Source organism: Lithobates pipiens, unplaced genomic scaffold (assembly GCF_037356315.1).
Source record: "Lithobates pipiens isolate NorthernLeopardFrog02 unplaced genomic scaffold, aLitPip1_a1.2 Scaffold_13, whole genome shotgun sequence".
Taxonomy (NCBI): domain Eukaryota; kingdom Metazoa; phylum Chordata; class Amphibia; order Anura; family Ranidae; genus Lithobates; species Lithobates pipiens.
The window spans coordinates 397,197,968-397,221,109 of NW_027507718.1; the positions used below are offsets into that span (position 1 = coordinate 397,197,968).

At 39.7% G+C, this 23,142-nt stretch overlaps 1 protein-coding gene across 4 annotated transcripts in view; it reads right to left on the minus strand.

Annotated features, from left to right (window-relative positions):
- The window catches only part of SLC7A2 (solute carrier family 7 member 2), a 156,518-nt gene that overhangs the window by 8,341 nt on the left and 125,035 nt on the right, over window positions 1–23,142 (minus strand). For all 4 annotated transcript variants that reach the window (XM_077477400.1, XM_077477403.1, XM_077477402.1 and 1 more), the window contains 3 exons: window positions 21,146–21,248; window positions 15,479–15,684; window positions 1,737–1,903 (listed from right to left, as the gene is read on the minus strand). In XM_077477400.1, coding sequence (XP_077333526.1) covers window positions 1,737–1,903; window positions 15,479–15,684; window positions 21,146–21,248 — 476 coding nt within the window. The remainder of the gene's footprint in view (window positions 1–1,736; window positions 1,904–15,478; window positions 15,685–21,145; window positions 21,249–23,142) is intronic.

The following is a 23,142-nucleotide window of genomic DNA, read 5'->3' on the forward strand; positions in this document are numbered from 1 at the left end:
TACCTTGTCATATTTGGCTCTGGTTTAGACTGCAAGAGCCATGCAAACACACAGACATTTTCAGAAGTATGCGATAGGGTCACTGAGGAGTGGCTTGGGTTGTCAACAAAGGGGAGAGACTGGTGAAACTAATTGGCAGGGTTGCCATGAGAATTATATATGGTGGGTATGTTGGAGGTGAGGGGAACAGGGGTGTCATATGTTAATTTGACATGGCATGGAATATGGGTGTAACATGTTACCAAAGGTGAACTTATCGTTTAAGCAAGTAGTGTTTGTCTATTTTTGTGGAGATGACACATTCTTTTTCTTGCAGTCATTTTAAGAGAGAAAGAGAAAAATATGCATATTTCATTTTTTATTTTATTCTTTGCATTGGAGCCTGCAAAGCATTGGAACTGCTATCTGTGCATCATATGTGCAATGCTCAGGCTATTGCAGACCTCCTGTCTCAGGTGCTTAACGAGGTGCGGACATTTATGGGGCCGGAGGACGTAAACAAAATATTACAACAGTTGCACTACATTCAAATGAATATCAGGAACTACCAGGAGGAAGCACCCTGTGATTCGTTTAAAGCGATTCTGACGATTTTTTTTTTTGTGGAATGTATAAAAAATATGTGTTTCAAATAAAAACCTTACTTGTCCTGACTTCGCCCGCTATCCATGTCCGTATTTCCGTTAAATCGTTCTTTTTATAAATAAGTTTTGGCCAATGTCATTTTGCTTGTGGGCTTGAAATGCCAACAAGCAAAATTACATTGGCCAAAACTCATTTATAAAAAGAACGATTTAACGGAAATATGGACATGGATAGCGGGCGAAGTCAGGACAAGTAAGGTTTTTATTTGAAACACATATTTTCCTCCTTCCCTCGCTTCGGAGGAACCAGCATTCCTTGCTGGTTCCCACGCATGCTCAGTGGCTACAGCTACGAGCGGCGTAATTAGAAATGTCGTCAAAGATTTCGCTTCGGCTAGGCGCACTGACTCCTGGGATAAATTATACGAAATCCCAGGAGACATTGCGGAGATCAGCGTAAATGATGCTGATCCCCGCAGAAACCCTGCCCATAGCCGCAGGGAGAGATTAAGAAACAGCAGAGAATGAAAGGTAGGAGGAAAAAAAATAAAAATAAAGGGGCATTGAGTACTAGTTAGAGCTCCAAAAAAACAAAGGCACCAAGAAAAAAAAATGTGTGCAGAACCGCTTTAAATGTCTGTGTGTCTCTGTGTGTCTGTGTGTGTGTGTGTGTGTGGGGGGGTGGGGGGGGTGTAATGATTTGAAGTGCGGAGGTGCTGATGAATGTATATAACTGTGTATATGGGTATAACATGAAACATGGTCTAAAGGTGGTCTATCCTTTTAAGAGGGAGGAAAAACAGCATAACCAGTTGTGTTACAGTGCAAGGAGCATCCTATTAGAAAGGAAAGAGCAGAGTGGTAGAGAGTTGAGCTCATCAGTCTGCTGCTTCTCCTTTCACTGTCCAGTCACGAGGTATAGGTGATGAAAAGACCTGTAAATGTTAATGAATTGCAGCATAGAAAGATCAGTTCCCCTGCTGGGCAGAGATGTGCTGTGTGGCAGAGCTCTCAGTACTGGATTAACAGAAATACTAATGTTTTGGCATGTAAACCAGCTACCATGTACATATTTCATCTGTGCATTTAGCTGTTTGTCTGGAGTTCAACATTATTGGTAAATAAGCACTGTTCAGTATAAGAGAAATTTACCATGAAAGCAACTTTATGTTGGTTCTGTGGTTGCCTCCAGATGATTAACACAATAAAGCAGATGAGTATGACGAATATTGCAAGAAGAGCGATACTCCATGCCTCCATATTGCTTATTGCTGTCACTGCATACGTCGTCAAGACACTTAATGCACAAATAATACATGCTGTAGAAAGAAATATACAAGTACTTTTACTTTTATCCATTCGCTGGTTTTAGCATACCAATAATAAATTAATTCAATATATCTAGGGCCATAATTACTATTTGTACACCAAAGGCAGTACTTGTTGTCACTTTATTCATATCTGCTTAATTAGGTAGCTGTGAAGCCCTGACAAGCCACCTGCCACCCATCTTTACACTAGATTCTCATACTCTGCAAAAGCAGGGAATTCAGATTAGTTTTAATATGTGAGTGCCTGAGAGTGGTTTTATCAATAGCACAAGGAACAGGAGAAAAGTAATACAAAATCCTGTTGGTAGTGTCTTTCAGTTTCCAACCTGTAGCTCTGAAAGTCTTATGTTTCTGGTGTAGGGGTGGTTGGGGAGGTGATCCAGACTGCTTTGGGAAGCATATTTGTGACCATCATAAAAAAATGAATAGAAGCCCAACGAAAAAAATCACAACACATATGGATACTAAATAAAGACTAGCTGTGCTGATAAATAATTATTTTCTTATTTTCATGAAGATCAGGGTCGGTATCAGGAGCACCATCTTATTGAAGACTGAGAAAAAGTGAATATTTTTTGTCCCTCTACAACCAGGGATGCTAATTACTGCAATTACTGATTTTATGCAATAGGATATTAAATACTTCTTCCCAAAAAGATAGTTAGTGATTGCACACAAAAAAGGATTTTTAGACTTTCGGATGAACATGATGCTGGAGAAGTGTGTGCACATGCATTAAATATATACAGCCAAAAAAGTAGGACAGTGTATTTTCTGATTGATAATTGATTGATAATTGCTAATGGTTTACACAAGAAAATGGGTAAAAAACAATGAAATGCAAATAGATTGTCCTTTTCAGACTGTGTGCTTAAATGCCCCCACTACATCCTTACTGTGAGCCGTACAGGTGGGCAAACTTATTTGTGTGGACCAGGATTAACCCTGCATGAACCACTCTCCTTTACATCACTGCAATCTCTCAGACAGGGTTACATCTTCATATACTACCCTGTTATAAACGTATTTCAGGCACACATTGGTTATACACGTCATTCAAACACTAGTGCTAGACACTTCCTTCAGTTCTGTACAGTGACATGAGCCACAGAAGACTAGGAGCAGGATGTTCTACAACACAGTATTAGAAGACTAGACCTTCGTTTTCTTTAAAGCGAATCTAAACTATAAAAAAAGTAATATTTTGCAACTTACTAGTTCTTACATGTGTAGACAAAAAGGCAGAGGAAGTGTGTTATTCCAAGCATTACCAAGTGAAAATAAAGGGAAAAATCTTGAAAAAATACTAATGCAGCCACCTCCCCTAAGGAATAGTAAACTGCAATATATTATTTTTTTGTTTTTGGGATTAGATATGCTTTACATGTGTTATAACAACCTTGTGTACTGAAGACTGGCTCGATATACTCTTTTTTGGTCTTACAGGAAACAAAACAAATACCATTTTGTGGATTTATTTTCTTCCCAAAGGTTGATACACACATTAAAGTCCTTTTTGTGCTTTTTTTGTCCATATTTTTTAGCACTGAAAAAGTATTTTTAGTTTTGGTCTGGCAGAAATATTCTGTTTCGATGTTAGAAAGACAATCGCCCATGCACACTGTGATTTTAAATTTAAAAAAATATGCAATATACACTACATTACCAAAATTATTGGGACACCCGCCTTTGCACGCATATGAACTTTATTGGTATCCCAGTCTTAGTCTGTAGGGTTCAATATTGAGTTGGCCCACCCTTTGCAGCTATAACAGCTTCAACTCTTCTGGCTGTTCACAAGGTTTAGGAGTGACGAAATTATAAGGGACTTTTTAGGGCATCCCCAACTTCAATAATATGCAAAAGCCATTTTTTTATTGAAAAAGGTTAAAAGTAATTCCATACACACAAATTAAAAACCAGATGCAGTATACATGACAGAGAATTATTTATAACAGATTTGATGAAGACAGTAATGTCCCAACGCGTTTAAAATTTTATAAATTATAGTTCATTCTCCTTCAGGAGAACATAAATGTCATAAATAGTTATCTATAATACAAAAAAATATATTGGAACCATAGTCATTTTACACAATAAGTTTGAAATGGAAATATATATATATATATATATATATATATATATATATATATATAACCACTGACCCCTTCAGGTAAGAGGGTTTGAACATGGAACCACATCAAAAATTAAAAGAAAATGCTTGTCATTTGCTACTGTGTGTCTAAGATGGAGCATGAGGAGGGAGGCACTAGAACACCCACTTCCCCAGCCACTGAGGGATGAGTGGAAATCCCTGCCAAATAATACTTAATATCCGTGCATGATAGGCCCCATCTAATAAGGAAGAATTAAAGGAATGTATATGTATGTGTAGCTCTGAGTAAGCTTATATAACATATGATTAAATCAAACATATTGGTGAAAAAGCTTACTTGGGTTTCCTAGAGGTGTTTATCGATGCAATATTCACCTATCAGAGGACAGCAAACTCACACGGATGCCAGGAAGGTCTGAACCCTACAGGTAAACCTTACTACATACTGCTCATCCTTTCAAATTGTGAGAGCCTACTTTTGTGGATCCTAATTTCCCTTCATACCCTGTTACCCTAGGTATTTCAATTGGGGTTTTCTGAGACACTATAGAAAACACTTAGGTATCTTGTGAATATCAGGACTGAACCTTCCCCTTGCTCTCACTCTTGCTGAATGTCATTTAATCCTTCATAGGCTTCCAAGTAAGAGCAATCAAGCTAAACCTCTTGTTAATTACATCTAACTTAATTTTTCTGTTCTAGATGTTCTTTATCTTAGTGAACTTTTTCTTCTTAACCCTGTGGGCTTGCTGTCCTTTGATAGGAGACTATTGTGTCTATACACACCTCTAGGAGACTCAAGTAAGGCATTTTTTTCACCAAAATGTTTAATCTAATCGTATTTTATATCAGCTTACTCAGATATACACATACATACAGTATCTCAGTACACTCCTCACATTTTTGTAAATATTTTATTATATCTTTTCATGTGACAACACTGAAGAAATGACACTTTGTTACAATGTAAAGTAGTGAGTTTACAGCTTGTATAACAGTGTAAATTTGCTGTCCCCTCAAAATAACTCAACACAGCCATTAATGTCTAAAGCGCTGGCAACAAAAGTGAGTACACCTCTAAGTGAAAATGTCAAAATTGGGCCCAAAGTGTGAGTATTTTGTGTGGCCACCATTATTTTCCAGCACTGCCTTAACCCTCTTGGGTATGGAGTTCACCAAAGCTTCACAGGTTTCCACTGGAGTCCTCTTCCACTCCTCCATGACAACATCATGGAGCTGGTGGATGTTAGAGACCTTGTGCTCCCCCATTTCCGTTTGAGGATGCCCCACAGATGCTCAATAGGGTTTAGGTCTGGAGACATGCTAGGCAAGTCCATCACCTTTACCTTCAGCTTCTTTAGCAAGGCAGTGGTTATCTTGGAGGTGTGTTTATCATGTTGGAATACTGTCTCTGAATGGAGGGGGTCATGCTCTGCTTCAGTATGTTACAGTACATGTTGGCATTCATGGTTCCCTCAATGAACTGTAGCTCCCCAGTGCCAGCAGCACTTAATCAGCCCCAGACCCTGACACTCCCACCACCATGATTGAATGTAGGCAAGACACACGTGTCTTGGTGCGGCTCACCTGGTTACCACAAGACACGATTAACACCATTTGAATCAAATATGTTTGTCTTGGTCTCATGAGACTACACGACATGGTTCCTGTAATCCATGTCCTTAGTCTGCTTGTCTTCAGCAAATTGTGGGCTTTCTTGTGCATCATCTTTAGAAGAGGCTTCTTTCTGGGACGACAGCCATGCAGACCAATTTGATGCAGTGTGCAGCGTATGGTCTGAGCACTGACAGGCTGACCCCCCACCCCTTCAACCTTTGCAATGCTGGCAGCACTCATACGTCTATTTCCAAAGACAACCTTGACAAACTATGACGCTGAGCACGTGCACTCAACTTCTTTAGTTGACCATGGTGAGGCCGGTTCTGAGTGGAACCTGTCCTGTTCTGCTGCTATATAGTCTTGGCAACAGTGCTACAGCTGAGTTTCAGGGTCTTGGCAATCTTCTTATAGCCTAGGCCATCTTTATGTAGAGCAACAATTCAGATCCTCAAAGAGTTCTTTGCCATGAGGTGCCATGTTGAACTTCCAGTGACCAGTATGAGAAAGTGAGAGTGATAACACCAAATTTAACACACCTGCTCCCCATTCACACATGAGACCTTGTAACACTAATGAGTCACATGACATCGGGGAAGGAAAATGCTAATTGGGCTAAATTTGGACCTTTTCACTTAGGGGTGTACTCACTTTTGTTCCAGTGCTTTAGACATTAATGGCTGTGTGTTGAGTTATTTTGAAGGGACGGCAAATTTACACTGTTATACAAGATAGGCACTCACTACTTTGCATTGTAGCAAAGTGTCATTTCTTCAGTGTTGTCACATGAAAGGATATAATAAAATATTTACAAAAATGTAAAGGGTATACTCACTTTTGTGAGATACTGTATACCAGGGGTGGCCAACTAGTGGCCCGGGGGCCACATGTGGCCCGCGGAGCCCTCTGATGTGGCCCGCGACCTCCTGCTCTGGAATGGCGGGTTAGCATGCCCAGATCACAGGTTGCCGACCGTCATACCACAGCATCAGTGTTGTAAATGAAGCTGGTGGTAGAGGAAGAAAGCCGCAGCAGAGCAGAGCCCCATAAGCCGATGCTTCCTGTATAGCGCCGGCTTTTGCCACAGGCAGAATCTATGGCAAAGTTCAGTTAACCCACAGGATAGACACAGGTGCACTACGCTGCACCCGTGGTGTGGGTAAATCGCAGCACATCAGTGTGAAAGCAGTTTAGGCCCTTTTCACACAATTGGCCCTACCCAAGCGGACGCTCAATTCACCTCTACAGAGCGGCAGATGTAAACAGACTTTTGTCCATTTACTCCCGCCTGCCTCCAATCCAATCCTAAAAATCGGATAAAAAAAAATAGAAGGGAATCCATCCCCTTCCATCTGGGTGGATCGGATTGGAGGGCCTATAGAGTATCCGTGACCTGTCATCCACCCGCTCCGCTCACTGTAGCCCGTGACTTGTTACTTAAGTGGCCCTCGCTCTTAAAAAGCTTGGGCACCCCTGCTGCATACATTCCTTTAATTCTTCCTTATTAGATGGGGCCTATCATGCATGGATATTAAGTACCATTTGGCAGGTATTTCCACTAATCCCTCAGCCGCTGGAGAAGTGGGTATTCTAGTGCCTCCCTCCTGATGCTCCATCTGAGACACACAGCAGCAAATGACAAGCGTTGTCTTCAAATTGTTGACGCGGTTCCAAATCCTCTTACCTGAAGGGGTAAGTGGTTATATATATATATATATATATATATATTTCCATCTCAAACTTATTGTGTATAATGACTATGGTTCTAATATATTTTTTGTATTATAGATAACTATTTTGTGACATGTATGTGCACCCTGAAGAAGAATGAGAGATAATTCATAAAATTCGAAATGCGTTGGTCTATTACTGTCTTCATAAAATCTGTGTGTTGACTGTTCTGAATAGTTCTCTGTCATGTAAACTGCATCTAATTTTTAATTTCAGTGTATGGAATTATTTTTACCTGTTTTCAATAAAATATATATATTTTACATATTACCGTATTGAAGTTGTGGATGCCCTAAAAAGTCCCATTTAAAGGGAGTTTTTAGTTTTTTTGTACTATATTAGGGATACGGGTCTCCTATTTATTCCCTTAGCAACAAACCTTCCTAGAAGGTTTAGGTGTGTGTCTATGGAAATGCCTTACCATTCTTCCAAAAGCGCACTTGTGAGGTCAGGCACTGATGTGGACAAGAAGGACTGGCTCGCAGTCTCCGCTCTAATTCATCCCAAAGGTGTTGTATCAGGTTGAGGTCAGGACTCTGTGCAGGCCAGTCAAGTTCCTCCACCCCAAACTTGCTCATCCATGTCTTTAAGGACTTTGCTTTGTGCACTGGTGGGCAGTCATGTTGGAACAGGAAGGGGCCATTCTCAAACGGTTCCCACAAAGTTGGGAGCATAAAATTGTTCAAAATGTCTTGGTATGCCAATGCCTTAACCGGTTTCCGACCAGCGCACGACGATGTACGTCAACAGAATGGCACGGGCAGGCATATTGGCATACATGTACGTCCAATCTTCAATGCCGCCCTGCCATCGGGAGCGCGTTGCTGGCGGCGCGCTCCCGCGCTGGTCGGGACCCCCGTGAGTCCGGTCGCGGGACCCGCAGACTCGATCGCCGTGGGCATACCCGCGATCGTCTCACGGGACGGCTGAATGGAGGAAATGCCGTGTAAACAGCATTTCTCCATTCTGCCTAGCAACTAGTGACGCTGATCTCTGCTTCATGTGATTGGAGCAGAGATCAATGTTCACTAAATGAAAGCCCAACCCCCCCACAGTTAGTAACACACCCCTAGGAACACTTAACCCCTACACTGCCACCCACTGGTTAACCCCTTCACTGCCACTGTCATTTACACAGGAATCACTGCATTTATATAGCAGTGATTACTGTATAAATGACAATGGTCCCAAAAATGTGTCAAAAATAAAAATCGCTGATCGCCGCCATTACTAGTAAAAAAAAAAAATAATAAAAAAATTATTAATAAAAATGCTATAAAACTATCCCTATTTTGTAAACGCTATAACTTTTGCGCAAACCAATCAATCGCTTATTGCGATTTTTATTACCAAAAATATGTAGAAGAATACGTATCGGCCTAAACTGAGGGAAAAAAATGTTTTTTTATATATTTTTTGGGGGATATTTATTATAACAAAAAGTAAAAAATAATGTGTTTTTTTCAAAATTGTCGCTCTATTTTTGTTTATAGCGCAAAAAATAAAAACCGCAGGGGTGATCAAATACCACCAAAAGAAAGCTCTATTTGTGGGAAAAAAAGGACGTCAATTTTGTTTGGGAGCCACGTCGCACGACCGCGCAATTGTCAGTTAAAGCGACGCAGTGCCGAAAGTGGTCTGGTCTTTGACCAGCAAAATGGTCCGGTCTGTAAATGGTTAAAGGCTAAGTTCCCCTTTATTCACCGTTTTTTTTTTTGGTCTGAATTCCAGCTACCCTATGGACCACTATAGCATTAACGTACTTCTTTTCCCAAAATAAAACAGCTTTCCATTTATTATATGCACGCTTACCTCACTATCTTCATGGCTGTTTCAAAACACTGCTCGATTACTTTTGCCTAACTTCCTGAACAGACTTTAGGCCATGACACAGGAAGAAGTTGGCCAGCTGAGGGTAGATGATGCTGGGTGTGTGCTAATGAGATCAGCCGATCAACTCCTTCCTGTGTCATGACCTAAAGTCTGTCCATCAAGTAAGGCAGAAGTAATCAAGCAGTGTTTTGAAACATCCACAAAGACAGTAAGGTAAGCAGGGGCGGACTGACCATTCTGGCACTCGGTCACGGACCGAGGGCCCCATGCCACTAGGGGGCCCCATCAGACTGGCCAGCCTCGGTAAATGCAGGGACAGTATGTAAAAATCTGTGTTTTTTTTTACATCTGTCCCTGAAATGTCCCATGCCGACATAATTTTGCTGTCAAAAAAAAGGAAGCTATAGATGCCCCGCCTCTGTACTGCCTTCTCAGCCAATGGAAACAGTGTACACGCCCCCTTCCTCTCCGCGGCTCATTTGATTTCCGAGCAGGAGACTGCCAACAGCTGGAGGAGGGGACACAACGTGCAGTGTGGGAAGGGCTGCAACCTGCTGGAAGGTAAGCTTGCTGAGATGAACTGAGTGTCAGTGGCTTAACCTAGTGAGCAGGAGGGAGGGTGGATGTGTTTTTCCTCTAGCAGGGCTCTGAAGCTGTTAGATCGATTTTCTATGTGAGAAGTGCCATGCTTCTGGAGGAAGGAACTTCCTCCCCCAATCTCTGCTACCCTGCCCACCAGTACACAGGCACAGTCCCCTCCTCTCCTGCATTACCACCTAAAGTGTCTGTGAGCTGCTGGGGCACTACAAGTCCCAGCATGCCTGGAGATGGGGGCAGCAGTGTCTTTTTTAGGCTGATTCGTTGGGTGAAAAGTGCTGGTGTCCATATATATATATATATATATATATATATATATATAATTTTTTTTTTTTTATTATTATTAGAGTTGGGCGATTTTTTTCTAAAAAAAAAAAAAAAAAATATCTGCGATAATTAAAAAAAAAAAAAAACACGGTTTGAATCAAGTTGGTGTGTTTTTTTTTTTTTTATGGACACTGCGCCGGTCCTGAGGAGCTGCGGGCAGGAGTTTTTAGGCGAGGCTACGGCTTTGGCTTAGTCCACGATGCTTTCTTACATTTTTAATTGATTTGACCTCTCAGCTCGATTCAAGATTTAAATCGATTTTTTTTTTCCCCCAGCCCTAAAATATATATATATATATATGTGTGTGTGTGTGTGTGTGTTTATGGTGTGTGTCTGTGTGTCTATGTGTATACTGTGTGTCTATCAGTGGCGGTGCGTCCATAAGGGGTGCTTGGGCGCTGCCCCCACTCTCCTGGCACCTCTCTATCACCATAGATGGATTCATGCATTGCATGAATCTATCTATGGTTGCCGCTGACACCCCCTATTCAGATACCCGTCTCCTTTTCGGGCACCTGAATTACAGCGGCGGGTGTGTTTTTGGGAAGCACCTGATTAGAGCCTTAGGCTCTAATATGCACCCACAAAGGTGAACAGCAGGCGTCATGCTGGGCGTTCACTGTTCACTCAGCTGTGTGTGTGTGTGTGTGTGTTAGAAAAGCAAAGGAATTCACTTTGCTAACACTGAACCGCCTCTCAGCCAATCAGGTGCTCAGGTCTGTTACCTGTCACCTGATTGGCTGAAGCGTCAGGCACTGTGATTGGATGCCTGACAGAGGATGGAAGAAGACATTGAGGGGCGTGCAGGACACCGCCGCTGACCCGCTCCGAGACAGGTAAGTACGGGGCGATGCACATTAGCAGCAATTCATGGGCACAGTAGCAGCAATTGATTGGCACACTGGCAGCATTTGATGGGGCACAGTAGCGGCATTTGATGGGGCACGCTGTCAGCATTTGATGGGGCACAGTAGCGGCATTTGATGGGGCACGCTGTCAGTATTTGATGGGGCACAGTGGCTGCATTTGATGGGCACAGTGGCTGCAATTGATGGGTTTTTTTTGTTTGTGTTTTTCAGTTTGTTTGTGCCCCCCCCCCCCTCATAAATTTTGAGCACCAGCCACCACTGGTGTCTATGTGTATATGTGTATATATGTATAATGTGCGTGTGTGTGTGTGTATATGTATACTGTATGTTTCATTTGTGCCTACTGCCACCAAACAGAAGTCGATCTAACAATCCTATGCCCCTGAAAAATCCACAGCCATTCGGAGGCAGCTGAATGGTGAACTGCTGAGCCTGGCCTTGGATCAGGCAGCAGGGCAGGTCTGGGTGCGTGCCGTGATTTGGCACACATCAAGTATGGCTTTTATTCACACGCCCCACTGCCACATCTGAGGCCAACCACAGCAGTTCACTATTTCGCTGGCTCTTAGCCCTTGTACACACGGTCGGAGAATCCGTCGGAACGTGTCCTATCGGACCGTGTTGTCGGATAATCCGACTGTGTGTGGTATGCATTGGACTGTTTCCATCGGAATATCCGTCGGACCAAATTTTCCAACTTGCTGGAAATATTTTCCGACAAACTGGTCCGATAGGACATAGTCTGATCATGTGTAGAGAATTCCTATCGGACAAAGTGCCACGCATGCTCAGATCAAATTCCTACATCAAAGCTATTGGCTACTAGCCTGAACGTAGTCCCATCGTAACGAAATTACGTCATCACGTTCTGAAAGATCTGATTTTTTTGACAACTTTGTCCGACCGTGTGTATGCAACAGTTTCGGACAAGATCCGATGGACAAAATCCGACGGATTTGGTTGTCGGAATCTCCGACCGTGTGTACAAGGGCTAAGACTCACTTGCACAGTTCAGAGATGGAACAGTGGATTTTTTTTTTCTAATTTAAAGGCCTTTAAATTAAGGTGCAAAGGTGTGTGTGTAAGGGGACACTGATAGAAGGTGACACACTGGGGGGGCTCTGCCATAAGTTAGGACTCTGTGGACTGTGATATATAGGGAGAATGTTGGGACTATGGTGTAAGGTAGGGCTGATGTGAGCATGGCGTTCATCCTGACTGTACTTGTATGCTACTTAATCCTGGCATGGCGGCCACCTGTAAGCCTGGGGGCCCCATAATCTTCTATTGCCCGGGGGCCCCATGAGTTGTCGGTCCGCCCCTGAAGGTAAGAGAGCGTATAATAAATGAAAAGCTGTTTTATTTTGGCAAAAGAAGTATATTAATGCTGTATTGATCCATAGGGGAGCTGGAATGTAGGAAAAAAAAAAAGAAAAGCTGAACTTATCCTTTAAGAGTTCTCTTCACTAAGGAGCCAAGCCCAACCCCTGAAAAAGAACCCCACACATCATTCTTCCTCCACCAAATGATTTGGAACAGTGCACAAAGCAAGGTCCATAAAGACATGGATGAGCGAGTTTGGGGTGGAGGAACTTGATTGGCCTGCACAGAGTCCTGACCTCAACCTGATAGAACACCTTTGGGATGTATTAGAAAGGAGACTGTGAGCCTGGCCTTCTCGTACACATTAGTGCCTGACCTCACAAATGCACTTCTGGAAGAATGTTCAAAAATTCCCATAGACACCCTCCTAAACCTTGTGGACAGCCTTCACAGGAGAGTTGAAGCTGTTATAGCTGCAAAGGGTGGGCCAACTCAATATTGAACCCTACGGACTGGGATGCTATTAAAGTTCATGTGTGTGTAAAGGCAGGTGTCCCAATACTTTTGGTAATATAGTTCATTTATACAAATAGTTTACTGCTGTTATTTACTGATAGTGATACATGGAGAGGTTTGTGTTTCATTGTATTTTTATATAAATTCTACTTTTTTTGTTTAGGTTTAGAATGACAAAAATTGTTTCATTTATTAGCTTCAATGTCTTCGTCTATTAGTTGACTATTTATAAAAACTGGAAAGAACATATAAAGAAACTTGAGTTGTTGCCCAGAATGACCAAATTAGTATAATCCTTTATTCCCCAGCAAATTTAACTGCTTGCCGACCAGCCGTCATTATACTGTGGCAGGTCGGAATGATCCCGTGAGCCATCGTAGCTGTACGTCGGCTTCCTCCGCTGCACTCGGGGGGTGTCGATGCTCGTGGCCGAGCAGTTAACCCCTTGATCACCCCTAGTGTTAACCCCTTCCCTGTCAGTGACATTTATACAGTAATCAGTGCATTTTTATAGCACTGATCGCTGTATAAATGTCAATGGTCCCAAAAATGTGTCAAAAGTGTTTGATGTGTCCGCCATAATGTCACAGTCCTGATAAAAATCGCAGATCGCTGCCATTACTAGTAAAAAAAAAATAATAATAATAAAAATGCTATAAATCTATCCCCTATTTTGTAGACAATATAACTTTTGAGAAAACCAATCAATATACGCTTATTGCGTTTTTTTTACCAAAAATATGTAGAAGAATACATATCGCCTAAACTGGGAAAAATTATTTTTTTTAAAAAAAGAGATATTTATTATAGCAAAAAGTACAAAATATTGTTTTTTTTTTTCAAAATTTACGCATTTTTTGGCTTATAGCGCAAATAATAAAAAAACTGCAGAAATGATCAAATACCACCAAAAGAAAGCTCTATTTGTGGGAAAAAAAATGTCAATTTTGTTTGGGTGCACGATCGTGCAATTGTCAGTTAAAGCGACGCAGTACCGAATTGCAAAAAGTGGCCTGGTCATTCAGCAGCCAAATCTTCCAGGGCTGAAGTGGTTAAAGAAGGTATTGTATCACTGCCACTTGTAATAAATAAGGAATGTGACTGGTCCCTATAGACAATAACTCATATTCTTTCCACTCAGTATAGTCAGTGCGTTTTTCGTTTTCCTTTGTTATTTGCAACAAATTGTGTTATATACTTTTTTTTTATTTTGTTAAAATTGTTAAAATTAGGGCATAAAATAGGTGGGTGTCTGGTTAATAGTTGTACTTCACAGAGCTGTATTGATTTAGAAAGTTGATGAAAGGGCACCTGAGGTCCAATGCCAAAATGTTATGTATGTATGCTTCCCCCTCCTTCATGGTTTGATATTTGTTTTGTTGTATTATTTTTTAGCTATGTATTTTGCATTCTGTATCTTGAATACATAAAAACTGAAAAATGATAACATAAAAGTAGAGTGTTTTTAGTTTAAACTCATTTTTATATTTTCAAGTTGCAGTGGTGCAAAAATATTTCTCTGGCATAGTTGGCCTTCTAGTGACAAGCCTCAGTGTTTTAGTTACATAAAAACTTAAACTCTCTGAGGCTGGGTTCACACTGGAGCGATGCGAGAACGCCGCAAATCCGCTGAGTTTTCCCACATCGCATGCCTCCCGCCGACAGTTCACACTGCCCTATGCGGACTGCTGGGAGTGTCAGTGAAATGTTAATGACACCCCCAGATCAGTTCGCATGTCGCAGTGCGATCTGCAAACTCGGACAGGAATCGGATCGCATGGTGTGAACACCCATGCGATCCGATTCTGCTGCGGACCAAAAAAACGGTCCCGTGCGAGTTTGCGGCGGGTGCGATGCGAATTCAGCCATACTATCTGTATGGCTGAACTCGCATCGCACAGAGATCGGATGTAATTTGCACTGCAGTGCGGTGCGAATCACATCCGGTTCTCGCTGCCGCAGCGGTGTGAACCCAGCCTCAAAGTGAAATTATATATATATATATATATATATATATATATATATTTATTTATTTTATTTTATTTTTTCGGGTTCTGTAATGTTGTTGGCCAAGAAACACTGACCATATTACCTGTTATGCTGCTTTGTGCTTCTCTCAGACCACAGCCCAGGTTTTACTTACAGAAAGACTCCCTGTATATAATTTTCTCATGTATCAGGCAGTCTTCTGTCCCACATGCTGTGGTAGGAAATGCTGTTCCACAAAGGTAAATAAAAACTGTATTTTTTTTTCTACTTTTAGCATTACATGTCTTCTGTCCCCAGACTAGCGAACAAAGCAAACAAAACTGGAAAAAAAGTAGTAAAATAATGTTCTTGCGTAAAATGTTTTCCTGGCTTTACTCGGGCACATTTCTAGATGTATGTTAGGAAGGAAAAGGAGGAAAAATACGCTGGAACTTAATATGATTTTTTTCCTCTGCTTTTCAAAAAAAATAAAAATACACTGTAATAGGCCAATAATGTTCCTATTATGGCCTCTTTTCTCTGCCCTGCAAACATGGGATGGAATGGGATGTTACTTGGATAAAACATTAGACCCCAGCTGCTTACTACACTTGGTGGGTCTGACATAACTTAATAGGCAGAAGCAAACACAGATTTCCAGCTTACCCAACAGCCCCACTAGTAGGCTGACCACAGAGGCAGACTGTTCTGTTGGCACACTGGCAGGGTAGAGAAGAGAATGAAAACTAAATCCTTGTTCTTGTAGCATCATGATTTGAGACTCGTTGATCATTGATTCCCGTTCTGATGCAGATAACATTTCTTTCTCTGGAGCACCTTTAGGTTTCTCATATCCCAATCCAGGCTGATACCTGTGCAGAGGAGCACACATTGTAATTAAGCAAATATTAATGTATGGATTACTAAATATAACATTACAGTAAGTTTATGGCAAAATGGATTTGTTTAAACAGCTTAAAAAATCAAATTTAACGCCAAATCCTTTAGTGTAACTACCTTTTCAGTTTGTGAGAGCCTTTTGATTTCTATGTCTATTTATACGGTATTATTATTATTATTATTATTTTTAACATCCAATCTAGCACTCCATTTCTTACCAATTTTGCATGTTGAATTCTGGATGACCAGGGGTGAGTGTCAAGTTATTTGATCTGTAATAGAACACTGCCAGCATGCATGTATGAAGGCTCTTTTTAGCCATATGCAAGAACCCCCTGGGTACAACTATCAGATGTGCCATGCAGTACCCAAAAATCTTCAAACAATTTTCACAATAAATCTTTCATCAGCCCCTTCTTGGTGTTAGGAACACATCATTGTTTCTGTATTTAAATTCTTTGTCACATTATGTATTGTAATACTTTCCAAATATAATAATAATTATGACGTCTTACTGGACTACAGTGGCAAAATCCAAAAATGAATGACTGACCAGCCATGAATATGTGAGACATTGACCAGTTCTGTTTACTTGAAAGAACTAAGAAACTGGTCACATAGAGGTATCCAAGTAAAAAAAAAAAAAATTAAAGCAAATTTTAAAGATAAGCTACAATGGTTATTTAACCTTTTACATTTTAACTGGTTACATCTGGTTTTCTACTAATATAGTGTATATAAGTAGTAGAGTATTTTAATCCATCAATTAATGCATTAAAGAGATACCCTTTGTTAGCTAACTATAGATATTAAATCTACAAGCTTTTGGGATAACCTAGATCCCTTCTTTAGGCTTTATACATGTATTAAGCCTAAAGATGGGATCTAAGTTATCCCAAAGGCATACGTCTTTCAGATCCATTGTTTTGATTAATACCTTGGAGCAATAAAACACCTGCCAGGTTTTGATGCTACTTGGGACTCTATTAGAGAGATTTGGTCTCATTTGCTATTCCAGAACAAGGACAAAGACCACAATAAAAAAAAATGACAGGACCTCTAACCCTTCTTCAACTCTATTCAAAATGAAACACCGCACTGCATGAGAATAACAAATCTGTGAATATAAGTTTTGAAATTTTAGCCTGAGCTATTAGGCTTTGTAAACAATAGGATTTGTTCAACTGAAGATAAGGAAGACACTGGAAAATATGTTCTACCTGCTGGATGGATGTGCATTTATGTTCAGTTAAATTAAAGTCTGTATTTACAGATTTGTTTCATGCAAATATGCAGTAGAAAACATTGGCTAGCTTACGCTCTGATTCAACCCTTTATGGAACAAATTTTAAGTCCAGGGATGAGCTCATTAGGCTGTTTAGTAAAAGCATTTACAAAATGACAACTCTTCTATCATACAGTATATTTCATTCCTCTGTATACAGCTAAAGCCACTCATAGAGGTCATGCCAGAAAATGAAAAAACACTGTATTAGGGAATTGATTACAAAATCTTTTTTATTAACAATAGAATTTTAAAACAACGGTTTTATCAAGATAGTGAGTTAAACAAGCATTTATTAATTTGTGACTGTTGCAAGCATACTTTTCTGCTCTAGACAGCTGCAAGGGCAACTAAGGATAAGTTTAAATTTGGAATGCACAAAGGGGATTAGAGAGGACAGAGACCGGAGAGAGACTGAAAGGTCCAACTGAAAGGTGAACATAGCAAAAGCTGATGTCAGTGTTCCAGCTACAGTGACAATTGACTATCCAATGCACAACATATTTTATAATATATGATAAAACCAAAGTGTTTGTTTAGTTAAAAAGAAAATGTGTAGTTTTTCTCTTTTTTTTGGTTATTTTTATTGTGCCCACAAATAAATAAAATACAGTTATTTTTTATTTTTATTTTAATTACCTTTGTTCTAGTTGGGTAAATATGAAATATTGCAAATGATCCTCTCATATTTACATACAAAGCCAAATGTTAAAGTCCTGGACTAATTTTCACGTCTACCTGTCTTTTCTTTTCTTGTTTTATTTATTTTCTGAGCTGCTATGCTAAAAACTCCATCCAGGAGAAAGAGAGCCTGGAAGTTTACAGTTTCTGCAGTAGATCCAGAGATGGAGGGTGCTAAGGTGCTCAGGGTGCTACACAATCTTGACCCGATTCTTCCCCCTTCCTACTGTTCAAATGAGGTTGTCCATCAGACTAAATGGATCGATAGCCTCGGTAGATAGAATATGTGGGGGCAATGTTGATCTTACAGGAAGAAGCAAAATTTGCACAAAATTGCAGCTACCTTTATCTTTGGATCATTTTGATATAGATTTTTTGTTCACTCTTGTTAAAGTCCATCAGAAAGTGAAGGGAAATCATTCTCAACCAGGTGTTCCAACCTCTCTCTCTTTTGAATTGGATTTCCACTTTATTAGCCTATTGTATTATCTGTTATAGCAAGAGTTCAGCACATGGCTGTGATTAATCAATAACAGAGGCCAGGCTATTATATAGTTACATAGTTTGTAAGGTTGAATAAAGACACCAGTCCATTCAGTTCAACCTATGTGGGGTGGGTGTTTATTTCAGTATAATTTCACATATCCCTGTATATTGAGTTGTTTTAAATTATCGATAGGGATGAGCTCACGGTTCGAGTCGAACATAAGTTTGACTCAAACATAGGGTGTTCGCCCCTTCGCCGAACAGTGAATTTGATGTTGCGTTTGCGGCAAATTTGTGCACCGCGGAACACCCCATAATGCACCCCATAATGCACTGTGAGATCACAGTGCATTGCATTGCTGTATGATGATTGGCCAAAGCATGCAATCATGGCTCAGGGGGACTAAATCCAAACCCCACACTATATAAGGCTGCCTACACGGCGGCCCTGTGTAGTGTTGTTGGTGTGGACGGAGAGATAGCTTGATTTAGATTAAGCAGGCAGGTTATTCAGTTAGTGGCAGTGTATTTGATATATATATATATATATATATATATATATATATATATATATATATATATATATACTCTGCGTCCAGTGTAGCCTAAATCTACTGTGCATTCTGTGGTGTACAATTTCTAATATACTTCAGGCAGTGTATTAATATATATACAGTCTTGTGTATGTATATATATATATATATATATATATATATATATATATATATATACTCTGCATCCAGTGTAGCCTATATCTACAGTGCATTCCATGGTGTACAGTTTCTACTACTTTTCTGGTGGTGTACACAGTACAGTGCAACCATAGTGCAGTTGCTACTACTTTTCTGGTGGTGTACACAGTACAGAATACAGTACAGCTGTAGTGCAGTTTCTACTACTTTTCTGGTGGTGTGCACAGTACACAATACATTACAGTCACAAGCAGTTTTAAATTACTTTTTTTCCTTTACAAATGTCATTTTGCTGTGGTATTGTTCTAAACACGGGAAAACTGTGCCACTTTACAGGCATACCATAGACACCCCCAAAGGCATGATATTTAAAGTAATATTTCATTTTTATTGTTTTACTTTAAGCATTAATAAAATCACTGCTCCTGAAAAAAACGGTTGTTTTTAAAACTTTTTTTGCATTGATACATGTCCCCTGGGGCAGAACCCGTGTCCCCAAACACTTTTTATGGCAATAACTTGCATATAAGCCTTTAAAATTAGCACTTTTGATTTTTCACGTTCGTGTCCCATAGACTTTAACAGTGTTTGTGTGTTCAAACAAACTTTTTGTATGTTTGCATTTTCTGCTGCGAACCAAACTGGGGGGTGTTCGGCTCATCCCTAATTATCGACAGTCCCCACTGACACCACTGACTATGGAAAGGAAATCCACATACTTACTGTTCTAACAGTAAAGAATCCCTCATACACTTTAAGGTTAAACTTCTTCTCTTCTAACTTCATTGAGTGACCTTGTGTCCTCTTAAATGACATGAGACTGATTAGTTTTCCCGCTATACTAGAATCACCATTGAGATATTTGCATATCGCTAATATATTTCCTCTAAAGCGGCTCTTTTCCAGGAAGAATAGGTTTAATGTTTATAGATGTTCCTTGTAACTAAGGTCCTCCAGTCCTCTATTAGCTTTGTTGCCCTTCTCTGTACTCTCTCCAGTTCCAGCACATCCTTCCTGAGGACTGTTGACTAGAACTGGACAACATACCCAAGATGTGGCCAGACCAGAGTTTTGTAAAGTGGTAGAATTACAGTCTTATCTCTTGAGTGGATACCCTTTTAATGCATGGTAATATTCTAATAGTTTTGCTTGCTGCAGCTTAGCATTGCATGTTATTGCTGAGCCTGTGATCTACTAGGATGCCCAGATCTTTTTACATTCTGGATTTCCCCAAAAGTTTGCCCCCTAGTGAGTAACTTGCATTCATATTTTTAGCCTCCAAGTGCATTACTTAACATTTTTTAACATTAAACCTCATTTGCCATGTAGTTGCCCAGACCTTTATTTTACTTAGGTCTTCTTGTAAAGTTTCTATATCCTGCTCTGAAGTTTTTTCCCTGCTTAGCTTTGTATCGTCAGCAAACACTGAGATTGAATAGGCAGCTCACTTCTTCTCAGAATATTAACTGATTGGTCTGGCAAGAACGATCTTTCATAAATCCATGCTGGTTACTACAATTGATACTGTTTTCATAAGCAACTATACTCTCCTATCATCCTCTCCAATAGTTTACATGCTATTGATGTTAAGCTGACTAGTCTGTAGTATCCATGTATATATATTGGCCCCTTTTTTTAAAGTTACCTAAAGGCTATGAGAATTTGGTGTATTTTATTCTTAGTTAAGTTGGGGGCCATGTAGAATGTCTTACTTCCTTCCTTTCTGTGTGCAGCCATCATCCATCTTATAGAGTATACTACACATACAGTACCATGTTTTCAGCCATAACTTTATGCTGATTTTACCTATTAAGCACAATGGCTGATTGCAAAGGGATCATTGGAGTCATATGTATTTTCAGAGTTGTCCAGTAGAGTTGTGTCTCAAGATGCAGTTAGATTATACCTTGTCAAAAAATGGACTATCCCAGCATATGCTCTACTCCAGACAGCTATAAGTTATATTTCTTAGAAAGATATTGTAATAATGCATAAGCTTAGTGATCATGGTGTCAGCAGAGCTTCATCTCATTCTAAGGTAAAAAATTCTCTTGCAAAGTGAATAGCCCATTTGCCTTTAGTAAGTCCACCCCATAGGGTTTAGGTTCACTAGAACAGTTGCATTAGAAAAAAATATCACTTGCTGCTAGATTACATAGTACATTCTGATTACTAAGGGAGTGGGAACATGCAGAAGAACGATAAATTAGGTAGTACTATGAAGATAAATTTCATGCTCTCTCAATTTTCTTGTTGTTTGGAAAATGACATGAATAGTATGTACTGTACCGGAGAATAAGAACACAGGCTGCCACAAGGGAATAGGCCAGGAGTGTTCCGATGGACATCATGTCAACCAAAGCTTTCAGGTCGAACAGAAACGCCATTATGGCTAAAAAGGCAGAAAGTGAAAAAAGCAAAGCATGTTAGCATTTAGAATGTGAGTAGAACCAATTACCGTAGAAACTAGGATTGGAAATATCTTCATATGATCAACCTATTTAGATTAATTTAGATCATATTCTTTCATGACCTTACAAAAACCTATAATCCACAGGAAACATCACATCAAGATTTACTTGAATCAGTTCAGGTTTTGAAGCTTCAAAAGAATAAAATCTACTGCCTTTCCAAAACTCTTAATTTGAATTGTAAAGAAAACCTGTGGGCTTTACATTTACAGAGTGAAACGACTCACATTTAGTGCATGAAGTGACATTTATTGGCCCCCTAAAGCCGGCCATAGATGTAGTGATCTTCCTTCCTGCAACCCCAAGGAAAGTTGCTAACACAGTCAGTGTTGATGGGCTATTCCTCCAATGGAGGTATTGTGTTCTCCCAGCAGGGGTAGCTGTTTTGGCTGGGAAAACACAGTGATTATTGCTAGCGGCTTTAGCCACTGGCAGTAATCGCTTGAAAAATCTGACATGCTGGCTGTACCCAAGTTGATAGTTGGATCAACTTGGGTAAAATCAGCTTGCCCATACATGGTATAAATCGCGACCAATCCCTGATGAACCTGCAGAGATTTGAACCGCCTATGGCCGGCTTCATACATCTTTCTACTAAAGTGATGATATGGTCGAATATTTAATAGTTGGAGAGGCTTTTATGAGTTAATACAAGTATTCATCAAAGGGTTAACGACTAAAACTATAGTGGGGCCATTGTGATAACATATAAAAGAAACGTCTCCAAGTTCTTCAAAAGCCTAAAGTTTTTTTCTTCCTAAACACATATTACTATTGACATCCTATAGTCTCCACTCTCCAGAGAACATACTAAAACATGGGATTCTACCAAAATTTTTGCCCATTTAAAAAAAAAGCACCTTGCTTGAATCACAATATATGCCAAAATACTAGGGGCCATTAGGTCAACACTGTATTATTTCATTAAATAATACAAATCATTTTCAATCTTTAGAAGCATACTTCACTTACTGATATTTCTTGTCATGTTTAGAATTAATGTCCACATTAACAGATTGTTTCATATTCTTTGTATAATATACATTACCAATATACATGCAAAAAAATGTTTTACCAATTCCAAAGCAGGCTTAGTCTCACAAGCAACACCCTATTGTGTACATGTATGAAAAACAGGCACACAAATCCGCAAAATGACCATCATGTTTTGTTTATTACTTTAGCAATGGTTATTTAAATGTAATGTTTTAGTTACTTTTTGTAATATACATTTTGCAATGCATACCACCACCATATTAAAAAAACACATTTGGTGTTCCTGATAAGTTTACATGCAGGATAGGATTTCAGATTCATTCCACTGGGCTAAGTATGGGGATGGTTCATTCAGTAGAATATACAGTACACCATGATGGACATTTTAGATAAAAAAAAAGAAATCACCAGCAAGGTACAAATCTGTAGCATCCAACACCATTTACTCTGTCCTCTTTAAAGTCTACACTACAATCTCATGAACCTCTTAATATTTTGCCAGCTATACAAAACAGCCAAAACCAGAAACTGCTTACTTCTTAGGCATAGATAGATATGAGCAAAAGACTATTTTTGATGGTCTAAGATGAATATATATATATATGAAAAAATTCTTGACGTATGCTTAGAGATAGATGGTAAAAATGTGACATTCTATAGAACATAGATGGGCTTGCTGACCATATCTTGTGGGAATCCCGTTATTTGTATTTTTTATTTATTCATAAGGTCTAATAACTCTGATATCTTCACTCAGATTTGAGGGAGTTGGTTTTAATATAAGCAGATTGGAAGCAGAGTTTGGTGTGGTTACAAAGT